At 38.0% G+C, this 22303-nt stretch overlaps 1 protein-coding gene across 1 annotated transcript in view; it reads left to right on the top strand.

Moving 5' to 3' along the window:
* Positions 1 to 22303, top strand: part of lrpprc (leucine-rich pentatricopeptide repeat containing) — a 138596-nt gene that overhangs the window by 105938 nt on the left and 10355 nt on the right. The window contains exons 28-33 of the mRNA XM_073050655.1: positions 2404 to 2546; positions 5782 to 5917; positions 11787 to 11913; positions 16131 to 16219; positions 17812 to 18016; positions 19745 to 19881. Coding sequence (XP_072906756.1) covers positions 2404 to 2546; positions 5782 to 5917; positions 11787 to 11913; positions 16131 to 16219; positions 17812 to 18016; positions 19745 to 19881 — 837 coding nt within the window. The remainder of the gene's footprint in view (positions 1 to 2403; positions 2547 to 5781; positions 5918 to 11786; positions 11914 to 16130; positions 16220 to 17811; positions 18017 to 19744; positions 19882 to 22303) is intronic.

The following is a 22303-nucleotide window of genomic DNA, read 5'->3' as shown; positions in this document are numbered from 1 at the left end:
AAGTGTAATCACTGTTGTGATGTAGGATAATCAGCAATCACTTTACTTGCATCAAACAGCAGAGCAATAATGACCAGGTAGGAGGCAAGAATTTTCGCTGTAACATTTTGCGGATTTTTTTTTGTTTGCTGTTGAAAGGTTAATCAGAAATCTGATGGCTGAACATGCAGTAAGGTATTTGCTGGAGAGTTCCTGTATGATGCCAGTCTTATCCCCAGCTTCTGCCTGTGTATGCCACATTGAAGCACGATTGAATCAATGCACAGTAGTCTCAAAAATGGCAATCAAAACATGTTTTGATATAATGTTTTCAAATGGCTCTCTTTCAAAATTGACCATAACAAAATAAGTGATATTTCCTTTTTACCCCTCAACGGACTCCACTATCAACACTGCGCTCACCCTGTTCCCCCGCCACCCCACCAGGGACAGGGTTCCTCTTGTCCTCACGTACCACCCCAGCCTCCACGTCCAGCACATAATTCTCCAAAATTTCCGTCACCTTCATGTGGTTCCACCACCAAGCACGTCTCTTTCCACCCCTCTTTCTGCTTTCTGCAGAGATCATTCCCTACTTGACTCCCTCGTCCATTCATCCCTCCCCACTGATCTTCCTCCTGGCACTTAAACTTGCAAGCGGAACAACTGCTACACCTTACTACCATTCAGGGCCCCAAACTCTCCTACCAGGTGAGGCGACACTTCACCTGTAAGTCTGTTAGGGTCATCTACTGTTTCAGGTGAAGCCTCCTGTATACCGGTGAGACACAACGCAGATTGGGAGACCGTTTCACCGAGCACCTACATTCCATCCACCAGGAAAAAGTGGGATCTCCCAGTGGCCACCCAATTTAATTCCGTTCCCATTCTGACATGTCATTCCAGGGCCTTCTCTACTGTTGCAAAGAGGCCACACTCAGGTTGGAGGATCAACACCTTATATTCCGTCTGGGTAGCCTCCAACCTGATAGCATGAACATAGATTTCTCAAACTTCCAGTAATGCCCCCCCTTCACCATTCCCCATTCCCTTTCCCCCTCTCACCTTATCTCTTTACCTGCCTGTCACCTCCCCTTTTCTTTCTTCCATGGCCTTCTGTCCTCTGATGGCCTATCAGATTCCCTCTTCTCCAACCCTGTATCTTTTTAACCAATCAACTTCCCAGCTCCTTGCTTTACCACCGGCCTCCCCACCCCCCACCTTTTAACTCTGGATCCTCATCTTTTGTTTCTCCAGTCCTGATGAAGGGTTTTGGCCCGAAATGTCGGCCATACTCTTTTCTATAGATGCTGCATGGCCTGCTGAGTTTCTCCAGCATTTTGTGTGTGTGTGTGTTGCTTGTGAAACTCCTTTTTACCAAGTGTCTCTAGAGATGTGACTCGTTAGCCCCTGGCTAACAGCCACTGGACTTGGAGGTGAGAAAACCACCTTTTTCAAACTCCGTATGTCTCGGGTTGATATGACTTGGGCCCCACCATATTCGGGAGGTTGGGATGACTCTCCTCGATCTGTGTGAATACTGTGTAATTACTGCCTCCATGCCATCGCCCGTCCAGCAAGAAGTAACTGCATACAGTTATAAAGAAAGTATACTTATTAATGTTTACTTAACCAAACCGTTATTAAAGAAAAAAAGTGGGGGGGAAATCAAAGGCCCATCATAATTAAAACAGTCAAATGTGCACAGGTTGGAGCACAAATTTTCCAAAAGCTGATGTGTCTGATGTACCTATTTACTGATCATCGGTAGGGTTTTCCCTCTTGCATTCCATCGAATCATGCATTCCTGTTGGATTGAACCCTACGGCTGGTTTTCTTGAGCTTCTCTCTGTCTCTTGCTGAAAAGACCCCGACCCACCTCAGAGTCCCATCACAAAACATCTCTGTTCAGCATTCTCTAGAACCTTCTCCCATTTCTACCATCCTGGTTAAATGACACTACATTCCTAAGCATGAGCATCACAACCCTTTATCTTTAACAGTAACCCATCCACTACCAGCAGAACACTCTGCTTCTACAGAAAAGCATTAAATGAAATACCCTGCAACATTAACAGTGAAATATTAAACACTCTGATTTCTAGCTTCTGCAGATTTTCTCTTGTTTGTGAAAGGAGTAGTCTGATCTGATTAATAACTATTCATCAGGAGTGTAAAATCTCTATGTTATGGTATTTTCAATGTATGAATTTGTCTTCTCTGCTTCTGTAAACCACCATTACCTGGCTTTTGCACATGATGTGATTCTTGGACTGGTTGACTGCATTCTTGATTTCAGAGGTTGTGAAATGAAATACTTTCAAATCATTTGATTATAATTTCATGTTGCTGTCCCATCTCACTACCTATTCACTTGAGATCTGAACTTTTATACCATTAAGCATGTTTTCTTATTTTAAACAGAGGATGATAATGACTGGCAAAAAGCTGATGCAACATGGACCAAAATGCAAGAGGAAAATGTGATCCCCCGAGAGCGAACGCTCCGAATACTTGCTGATATACTCCGTAGCAACGGTCAAGAAATTCCATTTGAAGTTCCTGAGGTAACCATTTTAAACTTACAAGCTTACGTTGCTTTCTTTAATGTTAGCCAAAATCTAACCAAAATGTATATTTGCTGTTAACTGTTCAAGCACCAACCAGGAACTGCAGAAGGCCAAACAGTCCTCTAGCCCCCTTCATTTCATGCCAGGCTTAATCTCACAAAATATCATTGAGGGCCATGCATCTATAACTTGGATATGTAATTCTCTACTGTTTTATCATCAGTATATATACTTTTTAGAATATCTCACTTTTTGACATATCCCACCAGATTCTATTTTCTTCCCTTTGTGTTGCTTCTGATTTCCTTACCAAGTGCTAAATCAACATAATTTTCCACTTGTTCCATAAATGATGTTGCACATGATTTCAGACAGTACTGATAGCTAATTTCTGGGGAGAAAAGTACCTACAAGTGAAGTAAACTTCCAAATGAAAAATGAAGTACTTCTGGTAGGATGATAAAGAGTTGAATGGTTGCTTATCTACATACCTGAATATTAGTTTGACTGTGAGATATATACAGTAGCTTACTCTTTGAAATAATGGATTAAGGAGGGTTTGTACCATATGTTAAGTTTTTTTCTGTTTTGGGCATTTTGGAAGCAACCTTTAGGAATAATCTCAAAAATTTATCCACCTTATTCTTTGTGTAAACTAGTGATAGAAAATCCTTGAACATTTAGTCAATATCTGTGGAAAGAGAAATAGATTTAACATTTCTTATCAAAGATCCTTCGTCAGAATTAGTGAGGAGAGAAAACATTAGATTTGTGTAACAGAGAAGGTGAGAAATGAATGGATGGTTTGTTGTTGGTTAATGTCAAGATATGCCAAGGGAATAAGTTTTTGAAGAAGTAAAGTGGTTGAGGAATCAGTGTTAGCAGTTTGAAAAAGGAAATACATCAAAGGAAAGTAAAAGCTGTCGGGACTCTGAAGCAGGTCAGACAATGGTAATGGAAGACAAAAACAGCCAATATTACATGAGATTCTGCAGACGCTGGAAGTCTTGAGCAACACACACACACAGTACTGGAGGAACTTGGCAAGTCAGGCACTATCTCTGGAATGAATAAACATTTGATGCTTTGGACTAAGAACCTTCCTTTGGACTGGAGAGGAAGGGGGAAGGAGCCAGAATGAGAAAGTGGGAGAGAAGAGATGTAGGTGATATTGGAGTCCAGGTGAGGGGGATGATAGGTGGGTGGGGGAGTGGGAATGAAGTAAGAAGCTGGGAAAGTACAGGTGGAAGAAGTAAAGGTTATTGTAGATTACAGGGGGATTTTGATCACTTAGCAAAGTAGGCTGAGGAGTGGCAAATAGATTTTAATACAGATAACTGTGAGGTGATTTGTTTTGGAAAGTCAAATCAACATTGGTACTATGATTGTTAGGGCACTAGGGAATGTATTGGAACAGTGGAATCTCATTAAAAGTTCATTAAATATTCCACTTTCAGGTAGATTGGGTGGTGCCAAAGTTGTTTTCGCATGCTGATCTTAGGGCATGGCGTATAAGTTTTGGGATATTATGTTGCAGTTGTATAATTCTTTGATGAGGCAGCACTTGGAGTACTGTAAACTGTGGTCACCCTATGATATGAAAAAGAGCAGGAAAAATTTGAGGATGTAACCAGGACCAGAGGGCCTGAATTCTAGCGAGATGTTAGCCAGGGTACATCTTTATTGCTTGGAATGTCGGAGAATGAGCAATGAAGTGTTCAACGTTACAAGAGGCATGGATAAAGTGGAAGGTAACAGTCTTTCCCCCAGTCTCGTGAAGTCCAAAAGTAGAAGGCATTGAATTAGGATGAAAGTGGAAAGATTTAAAGGCATCAGAGTCACAGCTTTTTCACACAGTGTTAAGTATTTGGAATGAGCTACCAGAGGAAATGATTGAGGCAGGTACAATAGTATCTTTCAAGAAACAATTGGATCGGTACATGGAGGGGTAGGGCTTGGAGGGATATGGGCTGAATTCAGGAAATTGGGACTAGCTGGGTTGGCATGGGTGAAAGGGCTTGTCAATTGCTCGATGACTATCTCGTAATCTGAATGCGGTTTTGGTATCAGCTGCTGATGCTTTATGATGTTTTAAATAATAAACATGAAGAGATTCTGCATATGCAACACATGCATTTCTCTCCATAGAGCTGCCTTACCTGCTAAATTCCTCCAGCATTCTGTGTGTAATATTTTTAAGTACTTTTTTTTGCATTTCATATCTTTCTCTGGTCTTTATTTGTTAGGTTAAAACTCACTTCAGTCCATATGTCTTCTGTTATTATTGTAGTTTAAATGTTTGGATTCTTAATCCAAAATAATAAAAGATATTTTAGAATCCAATGCATAAAATACTGGAGGACCTCAGCATCTATGGAAAAGAGTAAAGAGTTGATGTTTCAGGCCGGGATCCTTCTTCGGAGCTGTACATGGGTTCCAGTGTTTGCTTTTAGTTGTATGCTACACGAGCTTAAAACCTATAACTATTTCTCTCTTTTTTTGCTGTTTGTGGTTTGACTAACACTCCTTTGTTGGATTTGTTTTAGTTTTTCTTTCCCGTGTCATTCTGTCATTATCTGGTTAGGCTTAGCCATTTTTAAATTTTGTTCAAATTACATTTAAAATTTGCATTCTTTGTATTCAGTCTTGGTTTATTGAATAATGTTGTTTGAGCTTGTTTCCTGCACTTTCACAACAATTTTCTTGAAGAAAGCTACATAATCTGTTGTCTGTTAATTGTTTACAATATTTTAGAGTATACAGACAATTTTAATATGCCAATTTTAAATTCTGCTTCCCGGCATAAATGGGCAGGATCTCTAAGGGTTTAAAGTCGTTTAGAAATTAGCTAACTTGAAGGATGAGTTAATCTTATGAATGATAAGCTTATCTATTTGTCGGCTGTTTGGAGGGATATATTTGTTCAAGTGCATGAATCACAAAAAGGAAACCATTAATATGTTCTTGATTTCCAAATGCTGTTACACTAAGGGTTAGAAGATAACTGTTGATTTAGTTAATACTGTGCAATGATGGGACCATGGGCTCATCCATGTATGGCTCGATCAATCATGCAATAGATAGATTGAAACTATCTATGAAATTCATAGATAAACAGAGGGTACCTGTTGAATGGAGTGAAAAGTGAGAGCCAGTAGTGTTTACTTTGATTAATGTGTCTGAAGCTGTTTTCTGTATTTAATAAATGCAACATATTATAATTGTTACTCAGACATGGTATGAGGATGCCACAGCAACCACTTCAACTTCTGTTGGTCAAAATGCAAGAATTCCTGATATACCTGCTGGCTCTGCCAGTGACTATCAACGCAGACTGCTCATGCTTTCCAAGAAGAATAATATTCAAGGTACAGTTTGCAATAAGTTTTTAAATCCAAATTGATATTTTCAAATTGAAGCAAATATTTAAAGGTTTCAACTGCTGATATGAACATAGGTGGAATGGCAATCGGAATGAAGATACTGTGATTCTGTAACAGGGTGTTGATGGATTGAGTAGTTGGGTGAAAACATGGCAAATGAAGTTTGAAAGTGTGAGGATTTGCATTTCCATTGGAGGAACCGAAAGATGGATAATTATCCAAATGGAGAGTGACTGCAATTGGGCTAGGTTCAGAGGGGAGCGTGTATTTTAGTGCATTAAACACAAAAATGTTAACAAGTAATAAAGAAAATTATGAAATTATGTTTTGCCTTTTTTTGAAAATTGATTGGAATTGAAGAAAATGTTAGATTTGTTATAGTTGTAAAGAGTGTTGGTGAGGGTGCACCTGGAATTCTGTGAATAGTTTTATTCTCCTGACCTACAAATATAAATGCATTGGAAGCAGTCCAAAAGATTCCACCAGCCTATTTTCCTCAGGTAGGTTAGTCCTTCCAAGTGTAGCTAAATGGTTTGAGCCTGTATTGAGGGAACAGAAGAATCAGGGATATTAGTCAGATGTAAAAGTTCCCAGAGGGACTTGACAGGTTACATGTTGAGATGTTTTCATTGGTGGGAGAGTCATGAACAAGGGACGAAGTTATAAAGTAAGAGACTGATTATTTAAAATAGGTGTGTTAAAAAATTTTTGGGTAGTGAATGTCTGGAATTTACTGCTCCTAAGGATATTGAAGAGCATATCAGAAGGTATATTTAAGGTAGCAATAGATAAATATTTAAAAGATTGAGGAATTGAGGGCTATGAGAAACTGGTGATGAGGCCAGCACAGATCAACCATGATCATACTGAGTGTTGGGGCCTGGTGACCTTGTCCTGTTCATTGTATTCTTGTTTATTTGGTTGTGTTTCCTGTCTTGTAATAGAAAATTTGAAAATGTTTAAATTTGGCTAAATTACAGAAGGTAATGTTTTCCTTGGAATTTGGCTACGTAGCCCAACAAAATCTTTGACTTGTAGACTTGTATTGAATTAGGAATACAACATGAGTGAATACAAGCTTCAAGTCTGGTCTCTACCACCTTTAGGGCATGAAAGAAGAAAATTGCATTATAGAGAAAATGTAGCCCACCCTGTGACAGCTTATCCACTGATGTCTATTGCCAAAGACAGCTTATCTACCGATGTCTATTATAAACCCATGGACTCTCACGGCTACCTGGATTATACCTCATTCCATCCTGTAAAAATGCCATCCCCTCCTCTCAATTCCTCCATCTCCGTCACACTTGCTTTCAGGATGAAGCTTTTCATTCTAGAATGAATTAGATGTCCTCCTTTTTCAAAGGAGGGGTCTCCCCTTCCTCCACCATCAACACTGCCCTTAACCTGCTCTTTCATTTCACGCACGTCTGCTCTTACCCCATCCTCCTGCCACAATACCAAGAATAGGGTTCCTCGTGTCCTCACTGACCACTCCACCAGCTGCTGTGTCCAGCACGTGATTCTCCAAAACTTCCGCCACCTCCAACGGGATCCCACCACCAAACACATCTTCCTCCCACCCCCCACTTTCTGCTTTCCGCAGGGATCGTTCCCTACCCGACTCCCTTGTCCATTTGTCCCTCCCAACTGATCTCCCTCCTGGCACTTATCCTTGCAAGTGGAACAAGTGCTACACCTACCTGTACACCTCCTTCCTCACTACCATTCAAGGCTCTAAACAGTCCTTCCAGGTGAGGAGAGATTTCATATGTGAGTCTGTTGGGGACATATACTGTGTTTGGTGCTCCTGGTGTGACCACCTGTATATCAGTGAAACCTGACTTGGATTGGGAGATCACTTGGCTGAACACCTATACTCCGTCCACCAGAAAAAGCGGGATCTCCCATTGGCCACCCATTTTAATTCTACTTCCAATTCCCGTTCCAATATGTCCATCCATGTCCTCCACTGTTGTGATGAGGCCACACTTAGGTTGGAGAAACAGCACTTTGTATTCTGTTTGGGTAGCCTCCAACCTGATGGCATGAACATTGACCTGGTAATGTCCCCATCTTCACAATTTCCCTCTCTCACCTTATCTCCTTGCCCAACCATCAACTCCCTCTGGTAATCCTCCCCACTTTTCTTTCTTCCATCTCTTTCCCAGCTCTTTACTTCATCCATCCCCCTCCAGGTTTCACTTCTCACCTTGTGTTTCTCTCTCTCCTCCCCCCCACTTTTTAAATCTACTCCTCAGTCCTCCTGAAAGGTTTCAGCCTGAAACTGTACTCTTTTCCGAGATGTTGCCTGTTCTGCGGAGTTCCTGCAGCTTTTTGTGTGTGTTGCTTGTTCTGCTTGTTTGTGTCAATTACTCCATGGTCACACCTGGCAAGCATACTTAGAAATTTAAATGATTTTTCTATTTTTTCTGTGAATTTGGTAAATCTGAAATGACAGCATTTTAGAAAATACTCAGTAGGTTGAGTAGGATCAGCTAAGAGGGAAACCTGTTTTAGTTCGGTTTTCTGTTATGATATGTTAATATATCAGGTTAGCCTCTGACACGTTAACTCCTGTTTCTTTCTCTACAGATACTATCTGACCCACTCAGTTTCCAGCATTTAATGCTTATCCTTTAATATTTATTTGCTTTTCTAATAGGCCTCTTGTTCTTAAATAAAATGAAATTGGCTATGACTGAGGCCATAATTGCAATGCCATTGTGACTTAATAATTTAGTTCTCTAATTCAGCCTTTCTTCAATACTTAATTGGATGATCAATAAATATTCCCACACCACTTGTTACTGACTTTTGTAAATTCTAGAATTTGCTATTTCAGAAGTGTTGGAACTATTTTTTATAGGAACTTTCAAAAGGTTGCTCTTCATCAAGTTTAAACTTTTGGGTAAGCTGGGATGTGGGATTAAATTGGGCAGCTCTTTCAAAAGTCTTGAGCTGAAAGGCTTCTGTGATAGCAAAATGTAATTTTATGATATAAATTATTTCTGAGGAGGAGAATACGAATGTTATTTTCAAATGGAGACATCTAGTGTTTCTAAGAGTTCATCAAGATGGAGCAATCTGCTACTCAAGTGCAGAGACCTTGAGTGTTAGAAGTTTGTTTGTAATTAGAGAAATCCAGTTAAGCTTTCCTTTCCTGAAGTTATTTTTCTTTGAAATCTGTGTTAAATCTTTAAAAATGAAATTATTACGTTTTTTTTAAGGCTTTTTCCTTTCTCCCAGTCAGGATTGAACTGGTTATATTTTAGACAACAGAATATTTTCAATGAAATTTTGTATCTGCACAGATTATGTATTGTCCTAGAGTCTTTCCATTTTTAGTTGTGGTATATTTAGGATTAATAAATCTGAAGCATTTATTTCCTCTCATGAGACTTATCTGGCTTTTACCTCATGTTTACTTAGTGCAGAATTTAGGAGTTGCCTCAACTCACTTGAAAGGCTTTTTAATGACTTTTATTGCCTTTTCTTGTTATATCTGTACACTTAATAAATATCATATTGAGCTCACTGAGAGCACTTGGATGTGACTATTGGATGGTTGAAGACATTACTCAAGGATTTGAGCAGATAGTCTTGGCTGATATTTCAGAACAGGTATTTCAGATGTCATCTCTCAGGCGATCAAACTGCCTGCCCCCTTGGGTAAATGTAAAACGTCCTGTGATATTATTCAAGAGCAATTGTGTTTTCAGCATCAAAAACATCAAATTATATGTTTTAATTATCTCCTGCTGTTGGCAAGACATTGTTGTGTACAAAGGCTCCCATGTACTTTAAGTTACAAAACTGATGCCTAAAAAGCATTTGATTGTCAGTGAAATACTTCAAGACATCCTGGGTTCTCAAAAATGTGCTGTATGAGTGCAAATAATTCCCGACATTACTTAGTGTTGTACCTCACCATTCCAAATCTTATTTCATTCAGCTCTCTCTGACATAGAATCTTTTCGCCCTCGGCCCAAATTCTGGTTAATTGCAACTCATCAGGTGCATTTTGGCCCGATTAGCTGAAATTCCATTGAAGTAGTTGAAAAGGTATTAATAAGGCAAACTAACATTTAACTGAGTAAGAATTTATACACTTAAATGAAATACAAAACACTACTATAAAGCTTATTTGTTAGTTATCGACAGAATGATTCGCCACTGCCATGCTCTGTTGATTAATGCATATGAACAAAATCAGTGTAGTCACCCAGTACAGATATTGGACTGCCTTCATACAATGCTTTAGACATCCTCCAAATCTTTTTCATTGTAACATTCAAGATAATTATTGATAACCTTCAAATTGTTTCATTCTTATTCCCAGCTGTTTCTGGTGCCTCCAAGCCTGAGTGCTTAAAACTGTAGTGAGCAAAACAGTTCAGAATTGTGCTGCTGCTTATTTCTTGCCAACTATCAGTGACAAATATCACTGCTTTTTGAACACAAGCACCCACAACTGAGGATATTTTAAAAAACTGTTCCCTCTAAGTATGGTATGGTGTTGACAGCCACACAATCCACATGACTGACATTAGTTAGAAACTGTTATGCATCAATCTCCTATCTCAATTAAGCAGCATAATGTTTTAAATAAACATAGAGAATTCTGGCTATTTTCCCGATTAGTTTTTGTTCTTTAAGCAGCTACTCTGATTAACTGATGGCCCAGTTAACTGGAATCCACTGTATTGGAATGGGGTATACTTAAATGAGCATTAAATGGGGAGAGAGGATGTAGTGTGGTTACACTAAAATGGAACAGTGAAAATACAAGGAATTCTATAAGGTGATGATGAGGCCTCATTTGGAGTATTGTGATCAGCTTATCTAAGAAGGGATGTGCTGACATTCGAGAGGATTCAAAGGAGGTTCATGAAAATGATTCTGGGATTGAACGGCTTACCATATGAGGAGCTTTTGATGTCTCTGGGCCTGTACTCACTGGCATTCAGAAGAATGAGGGGTGACCTCATTGAAACCTATCAAACGTTGAAAGGCTTTGATAGAAGAAATTTGGAGAGGATGTTTCCTATCATGGGGGAGTCTAAGACCAGAGGACTCAGCCTCAGAACAGAGAGATCTCCATTTAGAATGGAGATGAGAGATTTCTTTAGCCAGAGAATGGTGAATCTGTGGAATTCGTTGCCACAGGCAGCTTTGGAGGCCAAGTAATTGAGTTTATTTAAAGCAAAGGTTGATAGATTCTTGATTAGTCAGGTCATGAAGGTATATGGGGAGAAGGCAGGAGATTGGGGCTGAGAGAGAAATGGATCAGCCATGATGAAATGGAGCAGACTCGATCGGTCGAATGGCTTAATTCTGCACCTATATCTTAGGGTCTTATAATTGCAGTTATCAGCAATTATTGTTGCTGTAATAGGGATACCAGTCCCTGTATTAAGATTGGTGCTGAGAGTGGGATATTGTTCTGAAATGAAATTTTAGTGTCATGGAAACAACTTGAATAAAAGACGCTTTTGTACGGTTCCACACCTGTATGTTTTCAAGGAGCTCATCCTTGCAGGAATAATGTTGCCTTCAGATCAATGTGTTATCTCTTTGAATTTTTTTACATGCTTTTAACAATGACAGCGCTGGCTAATTTTAAATACTAAAAACTATAATCATTTTTTATGATTATTATGATGATGGTGTTCATAAATTACAAATAAACTGTCTGCATTGAAGGTGACTAATGTCTGAAGAAGCCTGGTAGCTTTCTATTAAGTTGTTAAAAAGTAATTTTAATTATTTTAGGGGACTGGTAAATGTTTTTAGCAAAAAGCCTTACTCTTATTCAATTCAACTTTAATGAATGTTCTTTTCATTTTGCTAGAAGCCCATAAAGTTTTTGAGGAGGCTGAAAATAAGGGTATGCTACTTAGTTCAGCTGCTTATTCAAGCTTCATCACCACACTTCTAAGTCGTGGGCTATTGGATGATGCCATGGAAATGAAAAGCAAGTAAGTTTTAAAATGAGTTGGGTCAGTAAAGTGGGAGATAATGTGTAGGCGTAACTGCTGGCGATTAGTGCTCTAATAGCTCAACTTTTTAATTGTGGCAAAAAATCTTAAGTGAGTAAAATATAAATCCTTTATTGTCTGCATTATACTGTCTAATGTAGGAATTGTTGATTTAAGACCGACAGATGGAAAAGGAAGAAATCACGGATGAACAGTGGGTGCTTAGGCAGGGATTAAGAGGATTGGCCCTGAGAGTAAGAAAGTCCAGAGACTGATGCTGTATTATTTGAACTGTGGAGGCTGAAAGTGACTAAGGGATATTTTAACCTTGTGCTGTGTAAAAGATTTTCTTTGGATTATTTACTGTAATTCTCACATGACCCTGATTCCCAACAGATCTTCAAAATTCTTGAAATCAGGTAAATGTGCACGTGGTGAAGGAGTGCTGTTTGGTTCAGTGCAGTGAGATAATTGTTCAAGTTTAGCTCAACTGGGTCTCTGAAAAGTGATGTAATCCTCATCCGCTGAGAGGTTGTAGAGTGTGGATTATGCAGGTTTTGCAAGCATGGATTGATGCTTTCTGGCTTTTAAAGATAATGTCTATTTGTCATTGAAAGTTTTTCATTTCTCCAAGCTTGTTATACAGTATTTGACTGAAAGCTCATGGCATGGTATTTAATATAGGTATGCTTTGGTCCTAAGAGTTTGTACATCAGAAACGACATTTTTCCAAAAAATGATCTCATTCCAAAGTGATTATTATTCCAAAGACTAAATTGAAGATCAATGAGAGAAGGAATGATTAATTATTATGGTAGCCAATAACTGTTTGGAGAGATGTAATTGTGTTTTTTATCGACATTGTACACATTGCCATATTTGGAGTCTGAGCTTATAGAATATTAACAGTTTAAGGAGTAAGAAATATGCACAGTTTAATTGTTTGCCTCAAGTGCCCTTTGAAATGGGCTAGTAAGCCATTTTGTTGTACCTATTTGCTCAGACAAATTACAATAGCATTAGGTAATACTGACATCAGAAATGGAACACTGTGGACCACCTCTGGTATTATCATGGACTTGTCTCTTTTTTTGCACTAACGTCAATTTTTATACAGACTTCATTTTTTTCTTCACTGATAGAATTTATGTTTTGTGTGTTGCTAGAATTTAATACGACTGCAAGTGAGTATTGTTTTCACCTCACCATACTTGTGAATATTACAATAAACTTGACCAGAAGTAATTGCAGCTGCAGCTGAGAGTTATGAAAATGTGTGGCAGGGGTAGACACAGGGACTAGGTTTCTTCAGTTAAGGATTCCAGAACTAGGGATCAGAGTTAGGCCACTAGGGAGGAGAATTATTGGAATTTTCTATCTTAAAAGGCTGTGGAGTCTCAGTCACTGATTACATTAGTAAATTTCTGGATATAAGGGGAAGATTTGTGGGGAAAAGGCAGGAAAAAAATCATGAAAATACAGGCCAGTCGTCTTCTTTCAAATTCCCATTCCCTTTCATTGACAATGTAATGTTTGACCTCTCACGTCTCTGTCTACCTTTCAGAAACCAGAACAACAAAAGCAATCCAAATTTGCCCAGTCTTTTGACTGATGTTCTCCAATCTATGCAGTATCCTATGCAGAGGACTATTCTGAGTCCTCTCCAAAGCTTCTATGTGTTTCTTCTAATGCAGCATTCAGAATTGCACACAATGTGGCCTTACCAAAATCTAATAAAGCTGAAACATGTTCAACTTTTATTCCCAGCACTCCGATCAATAAAGGCACGCATGGACTACACCAGTGTAGCTAAGGGTCCACTATTTACTGTATACTTTCCTCGTGCATTTGACCTTCCAATGCTTCATACTTGTCAAGATTAAACTCCATTTGCAGTTTTCTGCTCAAATTTCCAACTGATCTATTTCCTGCAGCATCCTTTGACTATTCACAATTTCAATAAGTGTGTCATCTGTAGACTTATTAATCAGACTACCTATGCTTTTGTCCAAATCACTTCCATACAAAGAGGTAGTCCTAGCTCTGATCCTTGCAGAACACTGCTGGTCACAGACTCCTCATCAGAATGATTCCTTTTCCCCACTGCCCTTAGTCTTCTGTGACTGAAACAGTTTTGAATCCAATCTAAAGTCTCTGTGGATTCCATGCCTCTTAATATTCTTGATTAGCTTTTCATGAGGGGCCCTTGTTGAATGCTTTACTAAAGTCCATGTGGATATAATCATCCACTGCCCTATCTTGACCAATCTTCATTAGCTCGGTTTGGCCCAGAGTCATAGAGTTTTAGAGCACAACAGCACAGAAATGGGCCCTTCAGCCCATCTAGTACATGTCAGCTAGTTTTCTGCCTGGTTCCATGTACCTGCACCCAGACCATTGCTTTCCGTACCTCATTCATTCATGTACTTACACAAACTTGTCTTAAATGTTACAATTTAACATCTTTCACGATCTAACTGCATCTATCATTAATGCTGGCAGCTTGTTCTACACTCACTTCACACGAAGTTTTAGGTTCCCCCCGGTCTCTTTAAATAATTCACCATTCACTCTTAACCTATGACTTCTTGTGCTTATTCAACAAACCTGGGGGTGGGGGGGAGCCTGTATGCAGTCACTCTATATATACCCCAAATAGAGGCATAACTATCGGATCGCCCAATATTCTTTTGCACTCCAGGGACTAAAGTTCTAACTAATTAAACCTTTTCCTATAGCTCAACTCCTCAGATTTGCAAGACATGTTCCTCCACACCCTGCAGAAAGCCATGCTGACTAACTTTAAAAAGTCCAGGTTTTTCCAAATGTAATTAAATCCTAAAAAAATCCTCTCTAATAGTTTGTTTTCCTCTCCACAGATGCTGCTTGATCTCTGTATTCCGGTTTCCTTAATTTTTATATAAAATTGCTTCATCTGAATTGAAGGAGTTAATCCTATGTGAATTAATTTATACTTCTGATGGTGTCTGAAAATAAGTGGGATATGATATGGAAACGAATATGTTCCTAGCTTTATTTGAAAATATATTGAAGACACGTTTGAATTTCCAAGTTACATTTATGATTTATATTTTAAATGATGACTAATAATTGAACATTGTGAACTATTTAATAATATGTGCGTATGACATAAATTATTTCTGACAAACTGCTTTCAGAGTATTCCAACTGCTATGCAAGAAAATGGAAGTTGCAGAAACCAACAGTACAATAACTGACTGTTTGATCTGTTTCTGGTGAATTCATTCCAGAGATAATGTTGCTAAGGATGAACCACATTGAAATCTTCAGTGTACACTTGTGCCATTTGAAAAAGTGGATGAAATCTTAACTGAAAGATGCCCGCCCCCCCACCTTGGTCTATGATAGGTCCCTTTGGATTAATTTTTAATCATGAACCTGGAGCCTTCTGCCTAAAGTACTACCAAACTTCCTGTTTTTCAGGAGTGAAATTTTATTTGTTAAATCTGTCATCTGTGCAATATAAAACAGTTGTACATTTTGTTGATAAAGTAGCTGGAAGATTTTAAATGTTAGGTAGCGTACATTAAATTGTTAATTTTCACAGCCAGAGAATTGACACCATAGCTTAAATAATTGTTAAATGTCAGATGCCACTTAAAACAGCATGTGGGGTTATATGATTTTAAGGCATTTGTTCTTGCTTGATTATATAGGTTCTGAGACGAATTACATATTGGCAACATGTGTTAGTAGTAAATAGCTTTTTTTGCTTATTGCCACCGGTGGATATTGTATGTGGTTCCGATTTCACAGCAAGGCATGATTCTCTGCCAGCAGCCATCAATGTTATAACTGTCTATCCACCTTCCCACTCCCAATAAAAAAAAATACCTGCATTCTGAAACTCTGATCTGTGACTTTTTCAATGTCTAATATCTCCATGTTTGAGAGATAATATTCTGGCAGCTAGACCACTTGCCTAAGCATTATTCTCTCTCTGCTGCCTAGGATACCACTTATGGCAGCTGTCAGAACCAAAAAAAAAGAAAGGGAAAGAAAAATCACTTTTTCAGTATTTGACGTTCTAACATAAAAGCTGTCTACAGGTCGACATTTGTGGCAAAATTTTTAACATTGGAATGGTAGTTTTTGTAATTTCACCTCCGTCTCAACCATTTATTATCATATCAGAAGCATGTCAGTAATTCCTTTCTAAATGTCTGCTTCTTTAGAGTTGAGACCCGCATCAAGGGCTTTACACTGAACGACGCTGCCAACAGCCTACTCATCATAACGCAAGTTAGGCGGGATAATCTGAAAGGTATGTCACACATTATGACCTTTACATCATGTTAATGCCTCTGCAGATTTTCATGTAACGCCTTTCGTATGCTGTGATAAAGGAGTCCATTTAGCAAATTACCTGCTTATCAAGAGTCTTTTGTAATAGCTGAGAGACATAAATTACTATATATGCATCTATAATACAACTGAAGCTGAATATGAATGTACTTGTCATTTGGCCACTTAGTCCAGTTTCCATTCCATTTAACAGAGGATGGTTTTGTCTTAGCTAAACCAGTGGGCTGTAGTTGTATGGAGGTGGGGCAGTGGTGGTGAGGTGGGGGGTGCTTGGGGGGAATTAAACTACAAGCTTTCAAGAATTTTGTAACTGCATGGATGAACAAATTCACCTTTAGTTAGTTACAGAATCAAAGAAAAGCTTGCAGTAAAGCAATGTTAATAAAATATTCTGAAAATGGAGGTATTACATAAACTTGAGGGTGACTAAGAAAAGATTCACATAAAGATTAATATTTCCATTGATGTTAATAAATTTATCTTAAGTTACATTCTGAGACATCTTGCCAAAAAAGGCTGATATTATTCATAATTGTGCATATTTTTGTAAACAAAATGGAATGTACAAAACTGAAACTTTTGCTTTGTTTTTCTAATATGTCTTAAACAAAAAGTGAAACACGCAAAATGGTATTCATGGTGATATCACATTGCCATTGATATCCTGCATTATTTAATATTCTTTTTTGAAACTGTTAGCTTATAAAGACTTTATCAATAGACTTTTGTGCTTTAATGTAATTATAGCAGATAGTAAACATGAAGTTTAATTGCTCTCAAAACGCATTTGAAATTCCCCAGCATGTGTAGCTGTAACGTGGCATTTTGGATAATACTCAAACACTTGCAGCACACAATCAAATGTTTATGTTATAGTTGTTTAAGGTAATCCAACGCTTTCATTTTTTATATAATACAGTACTTTTCAGACATTATGCAGCAATTATTTTTAGTCAGTATTTACTGCTACATCCATGAATCCATTAAATATTATTTCCCACAGAAACAGAAGTTTTTTGTTGTTCTGCAATTAAGATCTTAAGATTTTTGAAAATATTATGAATATTTTTATTTATATTATTCATTATGTGTGCTGTGGAAAAAATGGCTTGTACTGTACTTGAAGCCCTGTAAAGGAAATTGGTTATCCTTTTTCCTGTGAAAGTAAATTTTCCTCAAGTGAGGAAATGTAAATCATTGTCTCGCAAATTACCTCTTTTGATGTGCCCTGAAAAATGCCCATCCCAAAATTAACCCTCTGCAGTTAATTGAATTTAAAACCACTATATTTTACAGATATTGACACTAAATCTGTAAAACCATTCATTCCCAAATTTACTTTCTGATGGAAAAGTAAATCCAAATGGCAAAGAAGGGTGGTGGGGATGAGTGCACAGATCTACCTATAAATCAAGGAACTATTTTTATAGACGTTAACAACAAGTAAGGCACAATTGCAAAGATTAGCTAGTTTATTTTGAAATGTTAAATTTCTTTGATATAATTTTGTTTTATTTTCTTTTTTGTTGTTATTTAAATATTTCCTTGTAGATGGTGTGGCAACTCTGAAGACAATGTTGCAAACTAATCAAGTACCCAGTCAGCTTGCTATTTCACGACTAATTCAAGCTTTGGGTTCGAAGGGAGATGTGGAGCAAATTCAGACTGTGCAGCAGTTAATGGGAAACCTGCCTCAATCTATCAATTTGTCCAGAATGCTCTTTATCAATAACTTAGTCTTGGCTCACATAAGGAGGTAAGTAAACCTTGATCAGAAATTGTATTGAGGTGTAATGTGAATCAGGTTAATTCTGATCATTACAGAACTTAAGCTTTCAATGTGTGTATTTGTTAAAAACATTTGTTCTGTTCTTTTAAAGCATTTGCTATTGTTTGATAAAGATTTGAAAAAAAGTCAAGTATTATGATCAAGAAGCCTGATATTGTTTTAATTTTAACCCACAAAAGTACTTGAGTATACATAATTAATGTGAATTATTTTGCATTACTAAAAGCTAAGGCTTTATTTTGTTACTCTTGTTCCTTCTGTCTTTATTGCCTCACTACATTCATTTTCTGAAAAGTAATAGCACATTATTATCCTTTGTACATTCAGAACTGCAATGATTGTCTCTATGAAGACTGATCATGGTTAAATAGGAATTTTGTGTTTCTGATCTGAAATAAGGCATTTTGTTTTAAATGTGGAATGGGAAATACACAATCATATAAATTCTTTTGAGATTCCATTTTGACTTATCACAATAGGGTATACTTAGCCATGTTATTAAAAATGTTTGATATAAACTCTTAAATGATTTTAAAAATTAGAAATAAATTTAATTGAGTTCCCAAACAGTGTCAAATAATTTGAACCAGTTATTTCCTCTCACTGTGGAGGACTCTGAACCTTTGCAAGATGGTTTCCAGGACCACTGCAAATAGACTTCATAGCTAGTTGTAGTTGAAGTACAGGTGGAATATTAATTGTATTTTGTGGCTTCTTCATCAAAAAAAAACGTAGTATCAGTTGGGAGCGGATGCATACATCTGAAATGCAGTCTGTGCCGTTGTGAATATTCCAGATATGTTTGAATGTTTGCATAGTTTAAGTTCCTACATGTCTATTCTCTCATACGAAACAGACTGTAAAATGGGAAGATTTCCTGTTCGGATGTTGCATGCAGTATTTCGCTGCAATGGAGTTTAATAAAGTGGGACACAGTGCAGGGATCTTTATTTCTTTGGCTTTGGAAGAAGTGACAATAAGCACTAAGCTAATTTTTCTGTATTTCTAAGATTCAGGATTTTGGGAATAGAGTATGTATAGCTGTGCCTCTGCCAAACACATGTTCAAAGTTTATTAATGACTTATGCACCTTAGTTTTTACCCTGTGGAGGGCATTGCAACTTTCTGTGTTACCTTAATTAAAGATGAGGCTATTTATGTAGCTGTTTGTTTGCCTCATTTCAAAATGTGTCTTTCAAATAAAAGTTAATTCCTACATCCATCTGGCAAAATGCGTGGTCTGTGGAAGGATAGGTGTATCTGTGTTAATAAATATTTGATTGAATGATCAAGATTATTTGACATTTCAGTTTGCATTATTTAGAGGCAATTCCTTTAGTGCAATATTTGCATATTTAAGAATTCAGTGCACTTTGTATACTGTACAGGTAGCCATGCAACAGTCAATGTCACTTAATATAATTTTTTTAGAGCACATCATGATGATTTAGACTTTTCAAGGTCATAGTTCGTTACAGTAATGCATCTGATTACTGTTGATTGTGTCCATTCAGCTGTGAATTCTTTTTCTGGTTTCATATTTTCTGCTTCACTGCAGCAGCAGCTGCACAAAAGAAGTCATTTTTTAGTATTTATGGAAAAATAAGATGAAACAATTCTTTCTACCTCTTTGTTTAATGGCCATGTTTTTTTAAAAATTCAGCTATAATATAATAAATTATGTTATTCTTTCAGAGGGAATGTTGATGCAGCTGTACAATACGTTGAGCCTTTATACATTCCAGGAGAAAATTCTCAGCAGCAACTAACAAGCATGTCCTATGTGTTCCATAAGGTTTTAGAGGAAAAATGTGAAGAAGCAGTAGATAAATGTAAGTTTATCTAGCTGACAATGCTGATTGCTGTGTGTCAGCTAAAGGATATTTTATGTACGTGGATAAAGAGATGTAAGAGGAGTATAGGGCAGGCTATACTGAAAATGTTAAAAATTTCAAAAGTACATTCATTGTCAGAGTATCTATACTTTATCCAATCTTGAGGTTCATCTCCTTGCAGATAGCCACAAATCAGAGAAACCCAATAGAACCCATTATAACAAAAGAAGACCATCTGATGCCCGATGTGCAGAGATTTAAAAAATACATTGTGCAATTGATAAAAGAAAGCAAATAGCATTCAAAACCAAGTTTCCAAAAGTGAGTGCAGAAGCCCGTTAGTTGCAAGCCACAGCCTTGGTTCAGCTCGTTACTGCATGAGATTTCTTTTGAAAGCCAATATTCCACTTTCCATTTTGTGAGTGTGCAGGTTCAATTAATGCTTAATGTCACAGTGATTATACTTTCTCTGTCTTCTCTGCTTTGGAGAGTAGTAAGTAACATAACAGTATTGCAGCCTGAGCCACATACCAACTGGCAGTTCTTATGCCGGGGGTTGGGTAGGTTTTGAAGGTGGCAGAGCATTGGTAAAGCATCAGTGAGATCATACAAGTAAAGCATAATCTTTTTGCTCAAGTCTCCACTGTCCAAATTTTGTGCCTGGATTTATACAATGATTTGCAGCTACTAATCTATTCGCTGAGATGCGGCTAGGTTCTTCTAGCCCCGCGAGCTGGCCACCCAAGTTTAATCCTCACCTTATCATGGGACAATTTACAATGACCAATTAACATACCAACTGGTAATTTTTTGGTCTGTGGAAGGAAACTGGACCACCAGCAGGAAACCCACATGTTCACGGGGAGAATGTACAAACCCCTTACAGGCAGCAGCAGGGATTGAAACTGGTCGCTGGTACTGTAAAGCGTTGTGCTAACTTCTGCGCTATCATGTCACCCTTGTTTAATCAAGCCCTTGTCTTGACATTTGACACTGGCAGAAGTTGTTGCTCTTTTTCATCATGGCCACTCCCCAGGCCAGCCCTCAACTCTGTTTCCTTGCATCCAAGGGATAAAAAGGACTTGGAAGGTTGTGACAAAGTAGTTTACCCATTCATGGATGGATCAGGCTAGATCAATCTGAAACTTGTTTTCTTCTGTGGACATTCCATTAAAGGCTCTTTCAGTCTGCACCTTCAGTAAAGACCTCTTTATGACTGTCTCAGTGACCTACCTGGCTTTCTACCTCTTGCTTTTCCCCCAGTTTCTCTCACGTTGACGTTGACAAACCTGATGATTCAGTCAGCTATGGCACTGAACACTTTTTTCTCTAGCTTCTCTCCTGCTGCCTCCCAACTCACTTTTTGTTCCCATGATTGTCCACCTACTTAAGTGTTGAATGTGTGATCTCAATTTTCAGGCAGTTAAGCGTGACCTTGTTAGCAATACCTGCATCCCTGGATAACTGGAACACCGTTCTGCTGTAAACTGAAACTAAGCATGACTCTCTCCAACTTTGAGGGCATATTTCACTCTAGAGTGAGATTCAAACACAAACAGTATCTATGTCATTACTAAAGCTTCCTTTTCTACCTCCATAATATCTCCACTGCCCTAGCTCACCTGCCATTGAAACCCTTACCTAGGCTTCCATTACTTCTAGTCTTGATTAGATATGAGGTCAACTGAAGCTCAATTGCCATGAAACGTACCAAACTCAAACCAAGTCTTTTCCACATCATACCCCTTTGCTTGCAGGCCCATGTTGACTCATTGTAAACAGTCTAATTGTAAGAGTTTCATAATTATCTTCAATTTTCTTCGTGGCCTTGCCTCTCCCGATCTCTTTAATTCCCAGTCCTTTTAGCTCTTTAAGACACTTCTTTGCTCTCCTTTCTCAACCATGCCTTCTCCTCCACTCCAGAATTTCCCCTTAATTTTTTCTCTCCATCTATATCTCACTTTGCTCCTATGAAACTCCTTTAAACTTGACTCTTTTTCTGATTTTTTCTATTTAGTAGTATTCTAATAAAGAGCCTTGTCATGGAAGTGGACATCTAAATAACTCCGGTGTCATGTCTTGACATACCTTAATGACATCTAAATGGAAGTGAAGTCCATATTGTGTACTTAGCCCCTCCACAAAGATGTTTAATTGTCTCTACACATTGCCTAATATGGTTTAAACTTGGATGCTTTGCTGTAAAGCTGCAGGTGTAAAAATCCTTTGGAAAGGTAACTTTTCACCATTGAAAGTAGCTATAAATGATGTTTTTTAGTGTTTTCTGTATTTATGAAGGATAGAGTAGGGCTGTTGATCAGCAACAAGAAGCCAGTCTAACTGATACGAATAACCTGCTGCTCAGACAAGGAATAACTTTTACTTTGTGGCCAATGAAGATGACTTGCGGCTTTTCCAG

Source organism: Hemitrygon akajei, chromosome 7 (genome assembly GCF_048418815.1).
Source record: "Hemitrygon akajei chromosome 7, sHemAka1.3, whole genome shotgun sequence".
In the NCBI taxonomy this organism is placed as follows: Eukaryota; Metazoa; Chordata; class Chondrichthyes; order Myliobatiformes; family Dasyatidae; genus Hemitrygon; species Hemitrygon akajei.
This window is presented reverse-complemented; position numbering and strand designations above follow the sequence as displayed.